The 17662-nt window shown below is 42.9% G+C and overlaps 1 protein-coding gene across 5 annotated transcripts in view; it reads left to right on the top strand.

The window, feature by feature from the left end:
* The window catches only part of KCTD15 (potassium channel tetramerization domain containing 15), a 60749-nt gene extending 53976 nt beyond the window's left edge, over positions 1 to 6773 (top strand). For all 5 annotated transcript variants that reach the window (XM_063313239.1, XM_063313240.1, XM_063313237.1 and 2 more), the window contains exon 5: positions 5521 to 6773. In XM_063313239.1, the coding sequence (XP_063169309.1) occupies positions 5521 to 5676 (156 nt within the window). In that variant the 3' untranslated portion in view covers positions 5677 to 6773. The remainder of the gene's footprint in view (positions 1 to 5520) is intronic.
* Positions 6774 to 17662: the final 10889 nt, after the last annotated feature.

Genomic DNA, 17662 nt, shown 5'->3' with positions numbered 1-17662 from the left:
GCAAAAGTCAAGGATATGAAAAAGTTCCAAAATGTATTTACACAAGCAAAAGTGAGGCAAGCAGACAGTTCCCAAGGGAAAGTGAAAACAGAAAGCTGATGGTTCAAATCAGCCAATTCAACGTGTAGGAAAATGCTAATATCTTCAAATTTAGTACAAAAATAATAACAGGAAAACAATTGTTTACTTCAATCCTCCTCTATATTTGGAAGGAGAATGAAATCCAAAACTTAAAAAAAAAATCAAAGAAGTAATACCAAAAATAACAATAAGCACCAAGAGAGTCAGCTTCTCCTTGCTATAGAAAGCCTCTCTTGAGGTACATTTACTTTTAAAAAAAAAACAAATTTGGTGATCTAGGAATGGGGTGGCCGGTCTTAGTGTCCCTTTAAGGCTACAGCACAGCTTGGAAAGTGATGATGTCCCCACCTCCCAGCTAGCTCTTACCAGTCGAACACAAAACACTGTTTATGATCTTCTGGCTGCAAGCAGCCATCCAGAAGACAGATGGGATGATTCCAGGTGTTTCCTTTATCCAGAGAACATTTCTGGGCTTCAGGAGAACCTGCCCGAGCCCGAAAATGTTACCGCGTTGTCAGCTCCGCCTGCTAAGCCGCGGGCACAGCCACTCAGTCCACCATTCCCCACCGGAAGCCCATAAAAGCTACAGAGCAACTATATCACCGGGTAAGTGATCCTTTGAGCAGGATTAAAGGTTAAAGCTAAAAGCAAAGAAAGATAAGGACTTAAACATAATTAAAAGCAAAAAGCTGGCTAAGAGTCTGAAGTAAGAAAGTTTAAAACAAATTAAGGGGAGAGTTGAATTTGGAATTACTTACTTTAAAGTGCCTTTTAAATAAACAAACAAATAAATATCATTTTCTTTGGCAAATCTAAACAGTCCTCTTTCCCAGGAGGTATGCTATATATATTAAACAAACTAAAGATAAAATGGAAACGTTACCTGTTAAGAGAGATTTGATTACATTTGATGAGAGAATGGAGGGAAGATCTACAAATATGGAAGAAAAGATTAATAAAAAATTTGAAGAAACTGCAGTACAAATGAGTGAGACAGAAACATTAAGCCAAGAGATGAAAAAAGATTTAGATAATGTGATATTACTGGATTTAAAAGAGAGAGTTTTGCTTGGGATTGATAGTAGCTGCTGAACAACCTGGTGAAGATAGTAAGGTGAGGATTGCTGAAGCCTTAAAAGAAATTAGAATGGGAGGAAGAAGACACGGATGCAGAAGGTGTACAAGATCAATACAGGAAATGAAAAGAAATGGACCAAGAAATAAATGTGTGCACCTTGTCAGGAAGAGGACAAGAGACCAGGCCCTATGACTATATCTTAACACCAAGCTAAGGATTAATACTGCATAAGAGAAAAGAATATACAGTCACGACCAGAAATATTGGAACAAGGATAACTGTTTTGGCATTTGGCCTCTGTACACCACCCCACTGAAGTTGAAAGGAAACACACCCAGATGGGAGCGAAGTCAGGACTTTCAGCTGGATTCAAGGGGTCTGACAAAAGTGGGGCACTAACCATTCAGGAAGTACAGCCTGTGGCATACACACACACACACATCACTGGTGTCTCATAAGTAATGGAACAAACCAACTTCATTACAAACAAGCATCATCTTTAATACCTGGATGAAAATTCTGTGCAGTCAATGACTGCCTGAAGTCTGGAACCCATGGACATGACCAAATGCTGAGTTTCCTCCCTCAAGATGCTTTGCCCGGCCTTTTCTGCAGCTGCCTTCAGCTGCTGCTTGATTGTGGGTCTTTCTGCCTTCAGTCTTGTCTTCAGTACGTGAAAAGCATGCTCTGTTGGGTTGAGATCAGGTGACTGACTTGGCCATTGAAGAACATCTTAGCCTTGAGAAACTCTTGAGTAGCTTTTGCTGTATGTTTTGGGTCATTATCCATCTGCAAGAAGAAGTGGCGTCCTATCAGTTTGGCAGCATTTGGCTGAATCTGAGCAGAAAGTATAGCCCTATACACGTCAGAATTCATCCTGCTGCTTTTATCAGCAGTCAGGTCATCAAGAAACACCAGTGACCTGGCTCCATTGGCAGCCATACATGCCCACTGCCTTCACCATGTTTGACAGATGATGTGGTATGCTTTGGATCATGAGCTGTTCCTTTCCTTCTCCATACTTTTCTCTTCCCATCATTCTGGTGCAAGTTAATCTTGGTTTCATCAGTCCAAAGAATCTTATTCCAGAACTGGGCAGGCTTTTTTAGGTGTTTGTCTAATCTGGCCTTTCTGTTCTTGAGCGTTACCAACGGTTTGCACCTTGTTGTGAAGCCACTGTATTTACATTCATAAAGCCGTCTCTTGACTGTAGATGTTGACAGTGACACGCCTACCTCCTCAAGAGCGTTCTTGACCTGGCTAGATGTTGTGAAAGGGTTCCTCTTCACCATGAGAAGAATTCTGCAGTCATCCACTTTAGTGGTCTTCCGTGGTCTTCCAGGCCTTTCGCTGTTGCTGAGCTTGCCAGTTAATCCCTTTTCTTTTTCATGTTCAAACTGTTGTATTGGCTACTTCCAATGTCTTTGCTATCTCTCTGATGGGTTTGTTTTCTCAGCCTAATGATGGCCTCCTTCGCTTGCATGGACACCTCTTTGGACCTCATGTGGAGAGTTCCAGTGAACAGCTACCAACTGCAGATGTAACACTCGGAACCACCTCCAGGCCTTTTATCTGCTTGACTGGTCATGGGGTACCCAGGAACCAGGCCACACCTGGCCATGCAGCTGCTTGTCAGCCACTCGTTCCATTACTTACGAGCCACCAACGATGGGTGTGTGTGTGTATGCCACTGGCTGTACTTCCTGAATGGTTGGTGCCCCACTTTTGTCAGACCCCTTGAATCCAGCTGAAAGTCCTGACTTCGCTCCCGTTTGGGTGTGTTTCCTTTCAACTTCAGTGGGGTGGTGTGTTGTTGTTGTTGTTGTTTATTCGTTTAGTCGCTTCCGACTCTTCGTGACTTCATGGACCAGCCCACGCCAGAGCTTCCTGTCGGTCGTCAACACCCCCAGCTCCCCCAGGGACGAGTCCGTCACCTCTAGAATATCATCCATCCATCTTGCCCTTGGTCGGCCCCTCTTCCTTTTGCCTTCCACTCTCCCTAGCATCAGCATCTTCTCCAGGGTGTCCTGTCTTCTCATTATGTGGCCAAAGTATTTCAGTTTTGCCTTTAATATCATTCCCTCAAGTGAGCAGTCTGGCTTTATTTCCTGGAGGATGGACTGGTTGGATCTTCTTGCAGTCCAAGGCACTCTCAGAATTTTCCTCCAACACCACAGTTCAAAAGCATCGATCTTCCTTCGCTCAGCCTTCCTTATGGTCCAGCTCTCACAGCCATATGTTACTACAGGGAACACCATTGCTTTAACTATGCGGGCCTTTGTTGTCAGTGTGATGTCTCTGCTCTTAACTATTTTATCGAGATTTGTCATTGCTCTTCTCCCAAGGATTAAGCGTCTTCTGATTTCCTGACTGCAGTCAGCATCTGCAGTAATCTTTGCACCTAGGAATACAAAGTCTTTCACTGCTTCTACATTTTCTCCCTCTATTTGCCAGTTATCAATCAAGCTGGTTGCCATAATCTTGGTTTTTTTGAGGTTTAGCTGCAAGCCAGCTTTTGCACTTTCTTCTTTCACCTTCATCATAAGGCTCCTCAGTTCCTCTTCGCTTTCAGCCATCAAAGTGGTATCATCTGCATATCTGAGATTGTTAATGTTTCTTCCAGAGATTTTAACTCCAGCCTTGGATTCCTCAAGCCCAGCTTGTCGCATGATGTGTTCTGCATACAAGTTGAATAGGTAGGGTGAGAGTATACAGCCCTGCCATACTCCTTTCCCAATCTTAAACCAGTTCGTTGTTCCGTGGTCTGTTCTTACTGTTGCTACTTGGTCGTTATACAGATTCTTCAGGAGGCAGACAAGATGACTTGGTATCCCCATACCGCTAAGAACTTGCCACAATTTGTTATGGTCCACACAGTCAAATTTGTTATGGTCCACACAGGGTGGTGTACAGAGGCCAAATGCCAAAACAGTTATCCTTGTTCCAATATTTCTGGTCCTGGCTGTAAAATTGACTTGTTTGATCAGGGATAAGACATAAGTACTTTTATACACTACTGGAAACCCTTTATTGACCTTCTGTTTAAAATGGACAAAAATTAGTTGATTATTTTTGGACTTGCCAATTGAAAAGGGTTGGACATGGGAAGAAGTAAACTATGTAATATAATTTTAAAGGGGGAGGTGTCATGCTACGTTTTTGTAACTGCTGTAAAGAAGATTGGAAGTCGTTTCTTTAAATATCTTATTTTTTATTTTCTGCACTTGCTAGCTTTCCTTTCTCAATTTCATTTTCTGTATTTTCGTGTGTTTATCTTTCACTTGTTTAAAAATCTTTAATAAAAATTATATTTTAAAAAAAGAGCACTAGACCCACCTAGAGAAACAGCACAACTGACAGCCACAGGGATGGAGGAGGAATCAGGAGGTTCATTGGAAAGAGCCGCCTCTCACTTCTCCCCTGGACCCCCATCCTTATGCAACTCCAGAGCTCAGCAGCACTGATGTTCTCCGGAGCAGTTTTGCCTTTGACACCATACTAGATATAGTCAACTTTAGTAGTGACCACTGAGAGCCTTATCAAAGGAATTTCTCATTTATTAAATTCATATTGTTTCAGTTTATGTACCTCTATACCTATAGCACTCTCAAGGTGGTTAACAAAACATATAGAACAGTGTTATAACCCAGGAAAAAAAGAGTTGCAATCATTGTTAATCCACTCAGAAAGCCTGGCTGAAGAGGAAGAAGTTGACTCTTTTCCTGAAGAGATGAGAGGGAAACATCACTCCTGAGGGAGCACATTACATAACTTGCAACTAACCAAGGTTAGCCTGACAAGCCAGACTTGGAAAGTGAAGGCATCTTGAAGACATTCCTGTTGAGATAGATGGTCTTATAGATAGAGTAGTGAAGCCCTAAGCTGCTTAGGGTTTCATTGGTTAAAACCAACACTTTAAACTGTTCCTGGGAAGGGATTGGTGGCAAAACTTTACACAAGATGCAGTAGATAACTCCATTAGGGTCTACTATTAATGTTAACTTTAATGCATCATCCACTGCCTAAAATTCTAGGCATGGATCTTTTTAGCTGGAGAGTGTTACAGTTGAACCCAGGATTCTCTGTACATCAAGCACAAATTCTAAACAAATGAACCTACTTCTCTGGGGTCCTCCAGGAGCCTCAGGTGGCTCCCATTTGTGCCTTATCAAAGAATGTGGGCCAGGCAATTAATTAAAATCTTCCAAATATCGTGAAGTGGCAATTTTATGTTTCTGCCTGCTTACCAGAAAATAAGTCTTATTGGAGTCAGAGGAATGTCTTTGGATCTTTCAGGGGCACCTTTTGTATGAAATCTTGTCCTAATGCTAACATTTCTTTTTTTCCAAAACCTCCAACAGGTTCTTGAACGGTTGTTCCAGAAGGGATTTAACATGGCGGCATCCTGTGGTGGAGGCGTGGATTCCTCCCAGTTCAGTGAATATGTGCTGTGTCGTGAGGACAGGAGACCACAGCCCAATGCCACAATCAGAATAAAGCAAGAACCCTTAGATTAAGGGCCTACCCCCTCCCTCCTTTGAGACAGGAGATGTGTTCAGAAGTCCCTTGGGTGGAAACACTCAGGACAATACAAGCAGTATTACGCAGGAGCAGCCAGCCTGTTTCTGAAACGACCCTGCTGCAGTGGCCAGCCATGTACTCTCACTTGGAAACCAAGACAATGACACAATATAGGGTTGGTTGTTTTATTACTCAAGTCATCAAGGTGCACTTGGAAGCCTGACATGGGATTGTGTGCTTCTGGCACAAGGAAAGAAGTGATGCTTCTGTAAAGAACTGACTTTGGACTGCATTTGGTGGAAAAGACCAATTTATGTAATTAAAGTATGTTGTATTGAAGGAATAGGCCCACCAGCTTTCTTGAGGATGGCTCCTCTTATGAGTGTGTCAAGACCTTGACAGTTGCCACAAGGAAGCTGGTGGTATGCTGAGTGTCTTCCCTGTATCCCCAGCCAAGTGCTATCTCTGGCCTGTCAGTCATACTTTCATATTTCCATTTGTTACTCATTACCTTTCTCATTTCTTTGATTCATTGCAATTATGGCATATTTTTCTACGACACCTACAGTTGTCTTAGAGAAGCCACTTCAGATAGGGACCAAAGCTGTTAACGGTGCTGAACATGATTTCATTCTTTTCAGTCCCACAAAGCTGTTATGGTGCTGAACATGATTTCATTCTTTTCAGCCCCACTCCCCCATACACATATTCATCTCACACAGCTGCAAATTCTCAAAAATGGAGGTTCAAATCAAGTCCTTTTGCAAAGTTGCACGACTTTAAATAGGTCCTGAGATGGACCCAAGTTAAGGTTGTGCCATTCTTTTATTGTAGTCATTAAGAATGGAAACTGGCTAAACATGTCTTAGTTACCTTTCATTCTTCATTTGAATTCAGTCTCCATATTGTGTTGACCCATGGAAATAGATGATGCCAACACTGATTGGATGTTGTGTGTCATCTTTTTAAATGGCACCCACAAAGGTATGGTGCATTTCTTCTTTAAGCAAATACTTTAAATGCTTTGCTTCCATTCTCAAGCCCTTTGGCATCAGCATTCTTTGAGAAAATAAACTTGGCTTTCTATCTCTGAGCAGTCATGACGGTTCAGATGATCCAGGAAAATCTGCCTATTATGCTATGTCATAAATAGGTTTGGGCTTCATGTGTTGTACGAACCATTCTCAAGGTTGTATACCTTGATTGATAGGTTAGTGCATCCTTCCTAACCAACAGACCTTCAGGTGTGTTGGGGCTGCCATTTCCCGAAATCTAAGCCACTGGAGGTAACACATAGGAAGAGGAATGACGAACACAATGTGTGAACCTAATTGCTAGCGCTATTTACTAACAATGTCCAGTCAATGTGGAAGAATGATGTGGTCTGACAACTATTGGCTTCACCTGCTCATTGTGCAAAACTCAAGAATCCAAGCCTCGGTCAACATGCAGATGGTGGGCTGCATTTCTATGCCATGCTAGGCTCAAACATTGATGGCCTTTAGGGCTTTGTGGGATGGCTTGGTTCATGTAACTTGCCAAGGTAAACAGTTGGGTTCCTAGAATGCACTGAATCACAAACACAAAGCCTTTGTGTCATGTGGGCAGTCCCAGTGCAAGGTTCCACTCACAAGGCTTAAGAAATAAGGGCAGAGAACGGGGGGTACCCAGCTTTTCACCACTGATGCCTTTGCAGGACAGGAACTGCTGCAGACCATGCTTTGTCTAAGCCTGGAGTGCAGATCAAATTAATGCTGCGCCAATTCAAAACATTTAGGAGAAAAGTCAATTTTCTTGAATCTGTAAACCTGATAAAACAGGTTGATATCTCATTCCTTGAAGTCCAAGGAAAAGATTTGGCAGGAGGACGTGGAATGAAACGGCACAGCGCCAAACAATTGTCCCATTGGTTTTGGTGCCACTTGTGAATCTCGTTAAGGAGACTTTGGATCCTGCCAAGCTGCCGGTCTGAGCAGAATTGCCAGTTGTTGAGCTGACCCAGACATGCTTTTTTATATCATTCCATCAGCAAGAAGAGTAATAATAGAATTGGGCATGAATAGAAATTCCCCACCAAACTTGTGGGCAGAGGGGAATTTCTGCAGTGTACAGAAGTTCTCCAACAATCCTTTAAGGACAAAACTTCACTCAGCTGTGACCGTAGGGGGGAGAGTCACGATTTTTAAGATGGCAGCCACAGTACTGCGATTTGCAAGATGCTGCCCCTGCAGTTCTGCAGAGCTTGCTACACCCTGCAGATGCCGCTGACTGTGGCGGTAGCACATGGCTGAGAAAGGGCCCAGGAGGCGTTCCTTCGGGGTCCCCTGGGCTTTAACGGAGACCCAGGACAGAGAGCCAGGAGAGGATGCTGCTACCAAGAAAAACAGGACGTCCCCACACACCCCTTAGCTTCCTCAGAGCTAAGTGCAAAATCACCACGATACACCACTTTTTTCATTAAAATTCTCTTTTCCAAAGTAAGTACAGCAAAAAATTGAGAATTTCTCCATCTGTCCCCCCAAAGCAACTGGTCTAGGATTATCTATGCAGAGCAATTGCTGCATTAGCAGATTTTGTGCCATCAAGTTAGTTTAATATATTTTCTAAATAAAATTGTTAGGTCTTAACGCCATCCCTTTTGTATGTAAGATACCTAATTAAATCGTACTGTACTGTACATGCTTAATATTGTACCTCCTCAGCATTCCTCTTGCCCTTCACAAAACAGACCGTGTGATGTGTCCATCAACCATTCTTTGGTGTTTGACATTCCGATAAAGTCAAAAACCAAATACGCAGAATTTTACTTTATTTCAGTGTTTGAGGACAGAATTTGGATATTCAAGTTAATTCTCCTCAAACACTCTTTCTGGGTAATGTGCTTGAATCAGAGTAGAATGGTGCTCTTTCACAATTCCCATTTATCTAACTGGCACTGGCATTTCATGGTGGATCATGTAGTTTGACCTTCTGCACCAACAAAGCTGACGTTCTGCTAAATTTCTTTCCCCAGATTTTTTTTTTAATACATCAGTATTTCAGTTGGAAAGGCTCACAGAAGTTATCCTGTGCATGTTCTGTTTTAGGGAACATGTGCAAGGGTTGAACTTCTTGGGTCTAGTTGAGCACAGAAAAGTTTTAAAAATTAATAAGTTATTTCACCTATAGAATGATGACAGTTGAAATATGACTTAGAACTTTGGTACATTTAGGTAACATCAGGTGGTCTTCAACCTTCCAAAGCCGTTTCTTTATGGAACAAATCAGGCCCACTAAAAATACATAAGCTTTCCCAGACTCCAGTTTAGAAATGTTTTTGCCATCTAGGTTGGTTGATTCACCTGTGAGTCTCTTTGCCTATATCTACAGTGACCACTGTACCTATATTCAATCTTGATGCATTCATTGTTTTTATGGCACTTTATCATGTCTCTGTTCCCCCCCGAAAAAAACAGGAAAAAACAAAATCCCAAACCTCTCAGGTCAGAATGTTCATGCTGAGCTGGTTTCTGTGTTAACATTTGCTGTTTCAGCAGCTGTGGAAACTGATAGGCAAATTGTGTGCCAATCAAAATGGCTTCACTCTTTGTGATTCATTACCAAGATGCCAAGTCTTGCTGAAAATACTGGCCAAGCAGGGGTGTCTACAGAGGATGTGGTCCAAAAGCCATGCGCAAGTCATATAAAAAATGGGTGGAACTGTTGTTGCCATCTTAACTTTTTTATGATATCCTGTGAGGAAGCCCTAGGAAAGATAAGAAATTAAAGTAAAATCTTGTATGAGGGATATCCGAGATACTGCATACTTCCCTTTTCTGTGTAGACATTTGCAAGGCATTTCTACTTCCATAAGTCAGCTTCAAAGCTTGTTAAGCCTCTTGGGAAGGTGCTACTATGAAAGGTTCCAGCAAATGGGAAACTGAGTCATGACTCCAGAGCACGTCCTGCAAAACAGCAGTGAAATGGGAAGGAGGTGGAAACGATCGCCCCATTAGGAGGAGACACCTCCTCTTTAAAGCAAGACACAATGCTGGGCTAACAGACTTCAGGTTGCAGAATGAAAGGTTTTCTAATTTCATACACAAGCGTGTTTTCCAATACTTGCATCTTCAAACCACAACGTTAATGACAGCTGTGTCTTATTTATTTCTCCCCTGTTACACACAGCAGATTGTATCACCTAAAACAAAGGGGGAAACAACAATAACAACAAACTCCATTTCTGATCCAACTGGTGCACGGAAAGAAAAGGGATCCAATTTGAAAGCAAAATGCCTGGCAATTGGGTTAATTCAAATGACCGTTTTTGAATAGAGCTTTTCTACAGCTGCACAAATGTCTTCTGGAGTGGTGGTAACACTGGAGTGTGCTTCAGGATCTTCCAACAGCCCAAAGGGTCCGAGGATACCTTTGCTCCATGCATTTCTTTGATCCACTTCTACCCACCTTTTGATTTGACCCTCACAGCCATCTTGGCAGGTAGATAAGATTGCAGGTCTCTAGCATGGTGCCCACTCACCCCAATAGGCTCAGTGGGTCTTGCCTTGAAATCTGTTAGGCTTCTTCCCCACATCTGCATTTCTCTGAGGTCCTTTTCATTAGAAATAAATAAAAGGAAGCTGCAAAGTGAAGTCCTAGTCTCAAGCATTCTCTCTCCTTCCACATATATCCCAGAGACTGTCTTCAAAAGTAAAAATGGCAAGGGGCTTCATACTGAAATGAGTTCCTTTGTGTATAGGGCATAGGGAATGGCCGTGAAGGGCAGTGGGAAGATCTGTAACCAGGGCAACGATCAGACAAGCATGGCTTAAGTTCATTCCAAGAAAAAAACTTAAGAAAACACCTCAGGCTGGCCCCTCCCTAATTCACATGAAGGTAAAGTGAGGGAGGAGCACATTCAGACCTGCAAGTTTCTGTTGCTATAGCTGTTCCAATAAAAGCAGTTTTAGACCTAAATGGCATTGGTTTTCTTACAGGGCTGACATCTTGCTCCAGAAAAGAAAATGTCTGAAGTCAAGGGAGGTAGAGGATGATGGGGAGCATTCTGATAAAAGGGAATTTTGTGACTTGCTATGCTTGTGTGTGGCAACCATTTTCTCATCCAGATTCTAAATATGTCCTTGAATTAAAAAAAGGGACAAAAAAGAAATATGAACCTGGGTCTTTCAGAGCCTAACTGCTTTATGCCTCTTTACCACAGCTGGCTAAGTTAAACCAGAAGCAAAACATTTGGCACCGAACCCTGAATAATGGTGTTATTTTGTAGGTACCCTGGGAAAGGATTAGCGCCTGGTCCAAATTCTGGTTTTGCAGCATCAGGGAGGGAAGGTGCTGTACATAAATGAAGAGGTTTTGATTGTGCTTGATGTAATAGCTTGGATGGTTGCGTTTATGAACCAGAAGAAAGTCTGCTTCCACCCTCAGGGCTGCATAGACAAAACCTTAATGTGATGCCAGATTAAAGCAATCTAGCTGGAGGGCACATAACAATCCACAGCTGGTAGATGGAGAGAATATAAAGAGGGAGGGAGGGAGGGAGAGAGGGAGGGAGGGAGGGAGGGAGGGAGGGAGGGAGAAATCAAGCAGGGGTGGAAAGCCTTGCGCCCAGGCAGAAGCTAGATGGGTTTAATCTGATTGCTAAAGGTACACATGCTTCCGGTCACACCACCCTGGGCAGACGGATAGCCGCAGAGTGCTTACAGAAAAGAAGCCTGCTCTTGGCCATCTTCAAGATCCAGCTTCATTATTTTCCTGATTGATTTATTATAATCCTAGTCTTCCAAGTGAATGTCAGTGTCCAATCAACTGTGTATTTGGGTGCTAGTCGAGGACTCATGGAGGTATCTTATTCATCTTCCAGTCACTCTGCAGTTCTTTGGCCTGGTTGCTAAGCAGAGGGAACTGAGCCCTGTAGCCCACTTATCATTTGATGCCCAGGAAGATGCTGCCCTCGTTTACCTGGGCAATGGTTGATCCAAGATGGAAACTGACTTTATTAGTCTGGGTTGTCAGCTGAGATCTTTCTGGCATGGGTGACTTTTGGACCAGCATGACATGGTGGGGGATGATGATGATGATGATGATTTCCAATCTGAGCAATAAACAAAGTTGTCTAATTGCATTACAGATGTGCTTTAAAAACTGAAACAGTAAAATGTTAAAAATATAAATAGAATGCATTAAATAGCACAGGATATTAAAAACAAATAAAAGCCACTTTCTGCATATAACTCCTAGCACGTATTACTGAAATCTGGCTGGATACAGCGGGACTGGCGACAGCTCTGACTCCCAAGCAAGGGTGGTAGAACAACTATTATCATCTGAGAGACTCTTGTGGCTTTCAGCGGTGTCGCCCCACAGATACCCTGGTGTGAGACCCTATCAATAAAATTAAATTCTAGGTTTCAGTTGGGGTTGCTGCTACCATACCAGCCTCCGTGCTGCATAATGGCTTCCCTCCCTGAGTTGCTTAATGCTGTGGCCAGGTTGGCAGAGGCGTTCCCCAGACTTACAGTATTGGAGGACTTCAACCTGCTCTCTCTGGGTACAGGATTGGATGTGGTTCAGATGTTCATAGCCACCATGGACCTGACCCAGACTATTAACGGACTGACTCCCAGCAGTGGTCACACATTAGACCTGTTTTTTGGCTCAGGGCAGTGGTGACATGGTCTGGATTTGGGGGATGCTACCATCAGTCCCTTGTCATGATCAGGTCATTCTTTCTTAGACTTGGAGTTCTCTACAATCACTCCCCAACATAAGGAGAAAGGATCTATTCAGTCAGTCCACCCCAGGAACCTGACTGATCCTGTCCTGGGGCTCCAATGTATAGTTTGCAAGAGGCCTTGGTTGTTGCTGGAATGAGTGGGGCATGACAGCATTGGGTCAGACTGTTACTGTATGGACTTCCTCTGTTCATGGATCCTGGAAAGCTCAGTAATTTGCAGAGGTGATGTGAGAGATATGGCAGAAGAGAGTCTAGAGTGCCACTGGAAGAAAACAAAGCAAATCCAATTAAGCACACATAAGAGCCTTTATTAAGGATTGCCTCATGGTGATAAAAGTGGCAAAATGTGATTATTTCTCAAATCTTATTGTGTCCCCAGATAGCTAGCCAAGATAACCCAGCCCCTCTTGGGTAGAGATGGGCCTGAGAATCATCTGCAGGGCCTTTGTGAAGGCCATTTGAGGCATCTATTGGACAAAGTTGCTTGGACTCCAACTTGCAAATCCTTTGGAGTTGGCCAAGATATGCTCTAGAATAATTATCTGGGAAGAGTTAAGCTGTTGGTACTAAGGAAGTGGACAAGGTCCTTGGGGCTGTCAATGCAGCCACCTATGTACTGTACTAGATCCATGCCTCAAAGCTAATCTCTCCTGGGAGATAACACAGTTGTATCCAGACAGTGGATGAATGAATCTATGAGGGATTGGCTAGTTGTGGTAGCCTGCCGTCTCCTCAAAAAGCTACCCCTGGACCCTGTATGGAAGAATAATGAAATTCCCACAGTGGAGGAATGGATTGTGAAAATGTCAGAACTTGAAGAAATAGAGAAACTGACCTGTTAAAGACTGGAAACCTTATATGGAGTTTTTGCTGAAAGAAGAAAAAAATGAATTGGTGATTTATGAATTTGAAGATTAAGAAAGACATGGACTAAATGAGGTGGTGAGGGGATTGTGAAATATTTAAGAGGGAGGAGGAACTATAAGAATGTAATTATCTGTTGCAAAGAAGGTTGGAAGTCACTTATATGTTTCTTAACTTTAGTTTCCTTTTTCTTTTTTCTTGCACTTTTCTGTTTTTCTGCTTTTCTTTCTTTTTTTTTTCCTTTCTTTTGGTTTGTCTTTCATCATATGAAAACTCTTAACAAATTATACACACACACACACACACACAGTACATATATAAGCTATCCCTGGATCCTATGGTTCTGGACAATTTTTTGTCCTGTCTCTAACCTTCTCTTTTTAGGAAAGGTTGTTGAGAAGGTTGCAGCTCCAGAGGGTTCTGTAGGAAATGGATTTTATGGACTCATTTCAACTGGGCTTCAGATTGGGATATAGCACTGAGAAAAAATTGATTACACTAATAGATCTCTTGTGGTGGGACCAGGGTGGGGGTAGCTCGCTCTCCTTCATCTGTTAGTGGCTTTCAGTACCATAGATCATAGAATTCTTCTGAATCTGCTTCAGCAGTTGGGAGTTGAGGGGGCAGCATGGTGGTTCTCCTCCTTCCCCCAAGGTTGGTTCCAGTCAGTATTGTAGAGGGGAAGAAGTCTAGCTGTAGAACCCTGCTTTGCTAAGGTTCCTCAAGTTTCTACTCTCTCACTCCTCCTATTTAATGTCTACATGAAACTGCTAGGTGAGGTCATCGGTCAGCACAGGGTTAAGTACCATGCAGATGACAGTCAGTTGTACATCTCTGCCCCTGGTTAACCAAGTGATGCTGTCAAATTTCTTTCCCAGTGCCTGGACGCTATGGGCAAGAACAGACTTTGGCTCAAGCCAAACATGATTGAGTAGCTGTTGACTTTAGGGGGGGGCATTTTGGAGATTTTCTATCTTTAGCACTGGATGTAGGTTGCACTCCCCTGGACAGAATGAGTGCACAATTTATGCACCCTCTTTGATTCATGGTTATTGCATGAAAAGCAGGTGACATGTATGGCCAAGAGGGCATTTGCACAACTCCATCTTGAGTGACAATTGTGCCCATTCCTCAATTAGGAAGCCCTGTTCATGCTCATTCATGCCTCAGTCACCTTCCACTTGGATTATTGCACTATGCTCTACATGGGGCTGTCACTGAAGATCATCTGGAAGCTACAATTGGTCCAGAATACAGGTAGTTATGAGCATACCATGGTACCCATGTAACACCCCAACTTTGCAATCTGTATGTTTTTAGGAACAATTCAAGGTGCTGGTTAAAATCTGCTTATGTCTCTCTATAAGATCTGATAGAATGGGCACACTTCAAGTCTCTTCCATGAAACAATAATACTGAATGAGAATATGGAATAGGATGATGTAGTTCCTGCCCTTTGGAACTGTATACCACCCCCTTCCCCCACCAGATTCAGATGGCCCTGACCCTGACAGCTTTGAAAACCCTTTTTCCTTCCAAGCACTAGGTTAGGACAATGGGCAAGTCCATCTGGAAAATTGGTTTAGAGTTTTGAACATACTGTGTTTTGGGCTTCTCTTTGTGTTGCTTTTTATTGTATTGTTGTGGCTTCTTTATGTTTATTGTTTACCTTGTTTTGTTTTTAATCCTACATTAGCTGCCCAGAGCTACATTTTGTGAGTTGAGTAGCCTTACTAATTGTTTAAATAAATAAAATAATAAGAACAACAGATTAATATTGAAGGTGGCTCCAAAGGAGCTTCACTTCATTCAGTCTATTGATCCTTTACGTACCTTCAAAGAGTCTTGGAAGATTTCTCAGGTACCAGAAGCAAAGTCGTCAAGGGTGCACACAACATCCAAGGATGTACGCATGTTCAACTCCATGAGAAAAAAAAATAATTCTCCACTCCACCTTTGTTTTGTGGAAGCTGTGACCTGTAGGTGCGGAGTCTGCTAGGAGGAAAAAGACAAGAAACTGGAAAGACTCCCAAGTTTATCCATGAAACTACCTTGGAATGCTCTGCCTCTTTGATCAATAGCTTGCAAAAGGCAGTGCTGCCAAGAGGTTTATGCCCAGGCAGTATTTCTCAGAATCTATGGCAATGATAACAAGTAGTAATTAAGGACTGCAAACAGAAAATAATCTGCAAAAATGTTTATGTTCTAAAAGCTTGAGTGAACACTTTTAGCCACCCATTCCTAACAGCTGGGTCCAGTGGTTGAGCAGTCATAAGGACACAGGAAACCAATCCTACTGAGTCAGCTTTTGGTCCAGGTTGGCCAGGAATGGTGACTTTGATCAGCAGAACTTTCACACAGGAGTTTTTCTAGCCCTACATAGGAGATGCTGCAAGAGAATGAACCTGGGACTTCCTGTGCACATGGTTTGTAGTGGTCTGCTAGGGACATACAACAGTGGTAGGGTACAGCTCAGGTGGAATTCTCAGAAGAATCTGACCATCAGTGGAGACCAACTAGTGGGTGATACAGATCTTAGCCCTGGTCTAACAAAGCTGTTTTCATTTGCCCTGCAGAACAGGCCTGTGCTGTTTTCAGAGCAACTAAAAAGCACCTCTATAAATCACAAGCAAGTTTCATTGCAGCTAATTTAGAAAAAGGAGTTGTTAAAATCTAGTCTTGCATCTGTGTTACAGATACAGTGAAGATAAAGCTGATGCTGGAAGGAAAAACAATATAAACCTAGGGGGAGAAGGGTGATTTGTTATCCTTTGTTATTTATATATTTTATCTAAAATATTGCATTGTATTGAGTGCTGTTATCTCAATAAAGTAATAAAACTAATCCTCAAACAAAACCAAAAGCAATGGCCAGTCTAGAAAAAAAATGAAAGCCTATCTGGCATGGAAAAGACTGTGTTGTTGGCATCAGCCAGTCCCCTTTGAGGAGGACATGTTAGGAACCAGTAGCTGTAGCTAGGAGAGAAACCTCTCTCAGATAGGGCTCAAGAGACATCCCAAGCCAGGTTTAGAAGTCAGTCTTAACCTCAAGGAAGATTGAGAGGAAAGTCAACACGCCTTCGTCCACTTTGGTCCCAAGACATTTAAAGCTTAGAGGAATGAAGACACCTGGAACTAGTCCCAGAAGAACAGACTCAGCCAGTGACAATCTTTCATAAAGATTTAATAAAGGTTTTGTTGTTCATTTCTTTGCAAATTGGAATTAATTCCTGGAAGTGTAGGCAGCGGAATACTGCTTGAAGGCTCAGCAATCCGACACAGTTCTTCTTCAAAGGAAGAAATCAGCAGGGGTGGGGGGGACTTAGCCTCCAGCTACAAGAAGCAGATCCGTGGCCAAGGAAAGAAGCAGATCCGTGGCTTGTGTGGGCTGGCTGCAGGTTTAATTCTTTGCCTCTGATTCTGTGATTCTAAGGCAAGCAAGTTCAGAGATCTGAAAAACCATACTTCAGGTTCAGGTTAGCGACCTCTTTGAGGCAGTGAACACATGGAGGATTTTGAGAGCATTCTGTGGATACTCAACCTCGCTAGCCACCATGGACAAAGGTTGCCCAATTTGGGAGTGCCACAGTGAGTGAGGCCACACACACGTCTTTTCCCAGAAAGCAAACTGATCGGTTGCTCAGCAGCACTCACTGTAGCTCTCAGGATGTTCCCTATTGTCTTGGCCTTGAACTGAAGCAAGTTCCAGGCTGTGGTCACTCACCAAAAGCATCGTTAAAATAAAAGCAGCCTGGGCACTGGGGAGTGTTGATAGCAGAGAGTGCCCATTCCAATGTCCCTCAGCTACAGTGATGCCTAAATGACAAAACTTCCATCACTGAGTCCCACAGTGGAAGCTCCAGCAGCGTTGTGATCCACCTTTCATCATTCTGGTCCATTGTGGTGTGGTACAGATGTCCAGGCACCGGCCTGTTCTGGCTCATGGGCAGCAGGTTTCCAGTCCTGCTCTGTGCAACAAAGTGAATGTGAGGAAAGTCTCCTGCCTGGATCTTCAGACAAGATAGGAAGAGGGATGGAAGAAGTGTGCTTAACCCTTTTTATACGCTCCACCCAGCATCCCCGTCATGCTAGTCTCTTTCAGGGTAAGTAATTTTATAAAAAGCAAAATGTATTAAAGGCATGACATAATAAAAAGAAAAGGAAACCTATACAGTAGCTTAAAAAAAAGGCAATCCCCAGGTTTTGCAAGCCCTTTACATAAGTAAACACAGCGGGGGCAAAAATGGTGGTTAGGTTTTGGTGCTTGCATGATCTGGAAGCATTCAGCTTGCACCAGGGTTCCTGGAATGGAATTTTGACGTTGCTCAGATACCGTGTATAGTTTAGAGCAAGGCAATTTAGATGCTGTACAACGTAGCATCCTT

Source organism: Candoia aspera, chromosome 11 (genome assembly GCF_035149785.1).
Source record: "Candoia aspera isolate rCanAsp1 chromosome 11, rCanAsp1.hap2, whole genome shotgun sequence".
In the NCBI taxonomy this organism is placed as follows: Eukaryota; Metazoa; Chordata; class Lepidosauria; order Squamata; family Boidae; genus Candoia; species Candoia aspera.
The sequence above is the reverse complement of the archived record's forward strand: the minus strand, read 5'-3'. Positions and strand labels throughout refer to the sequence as shown.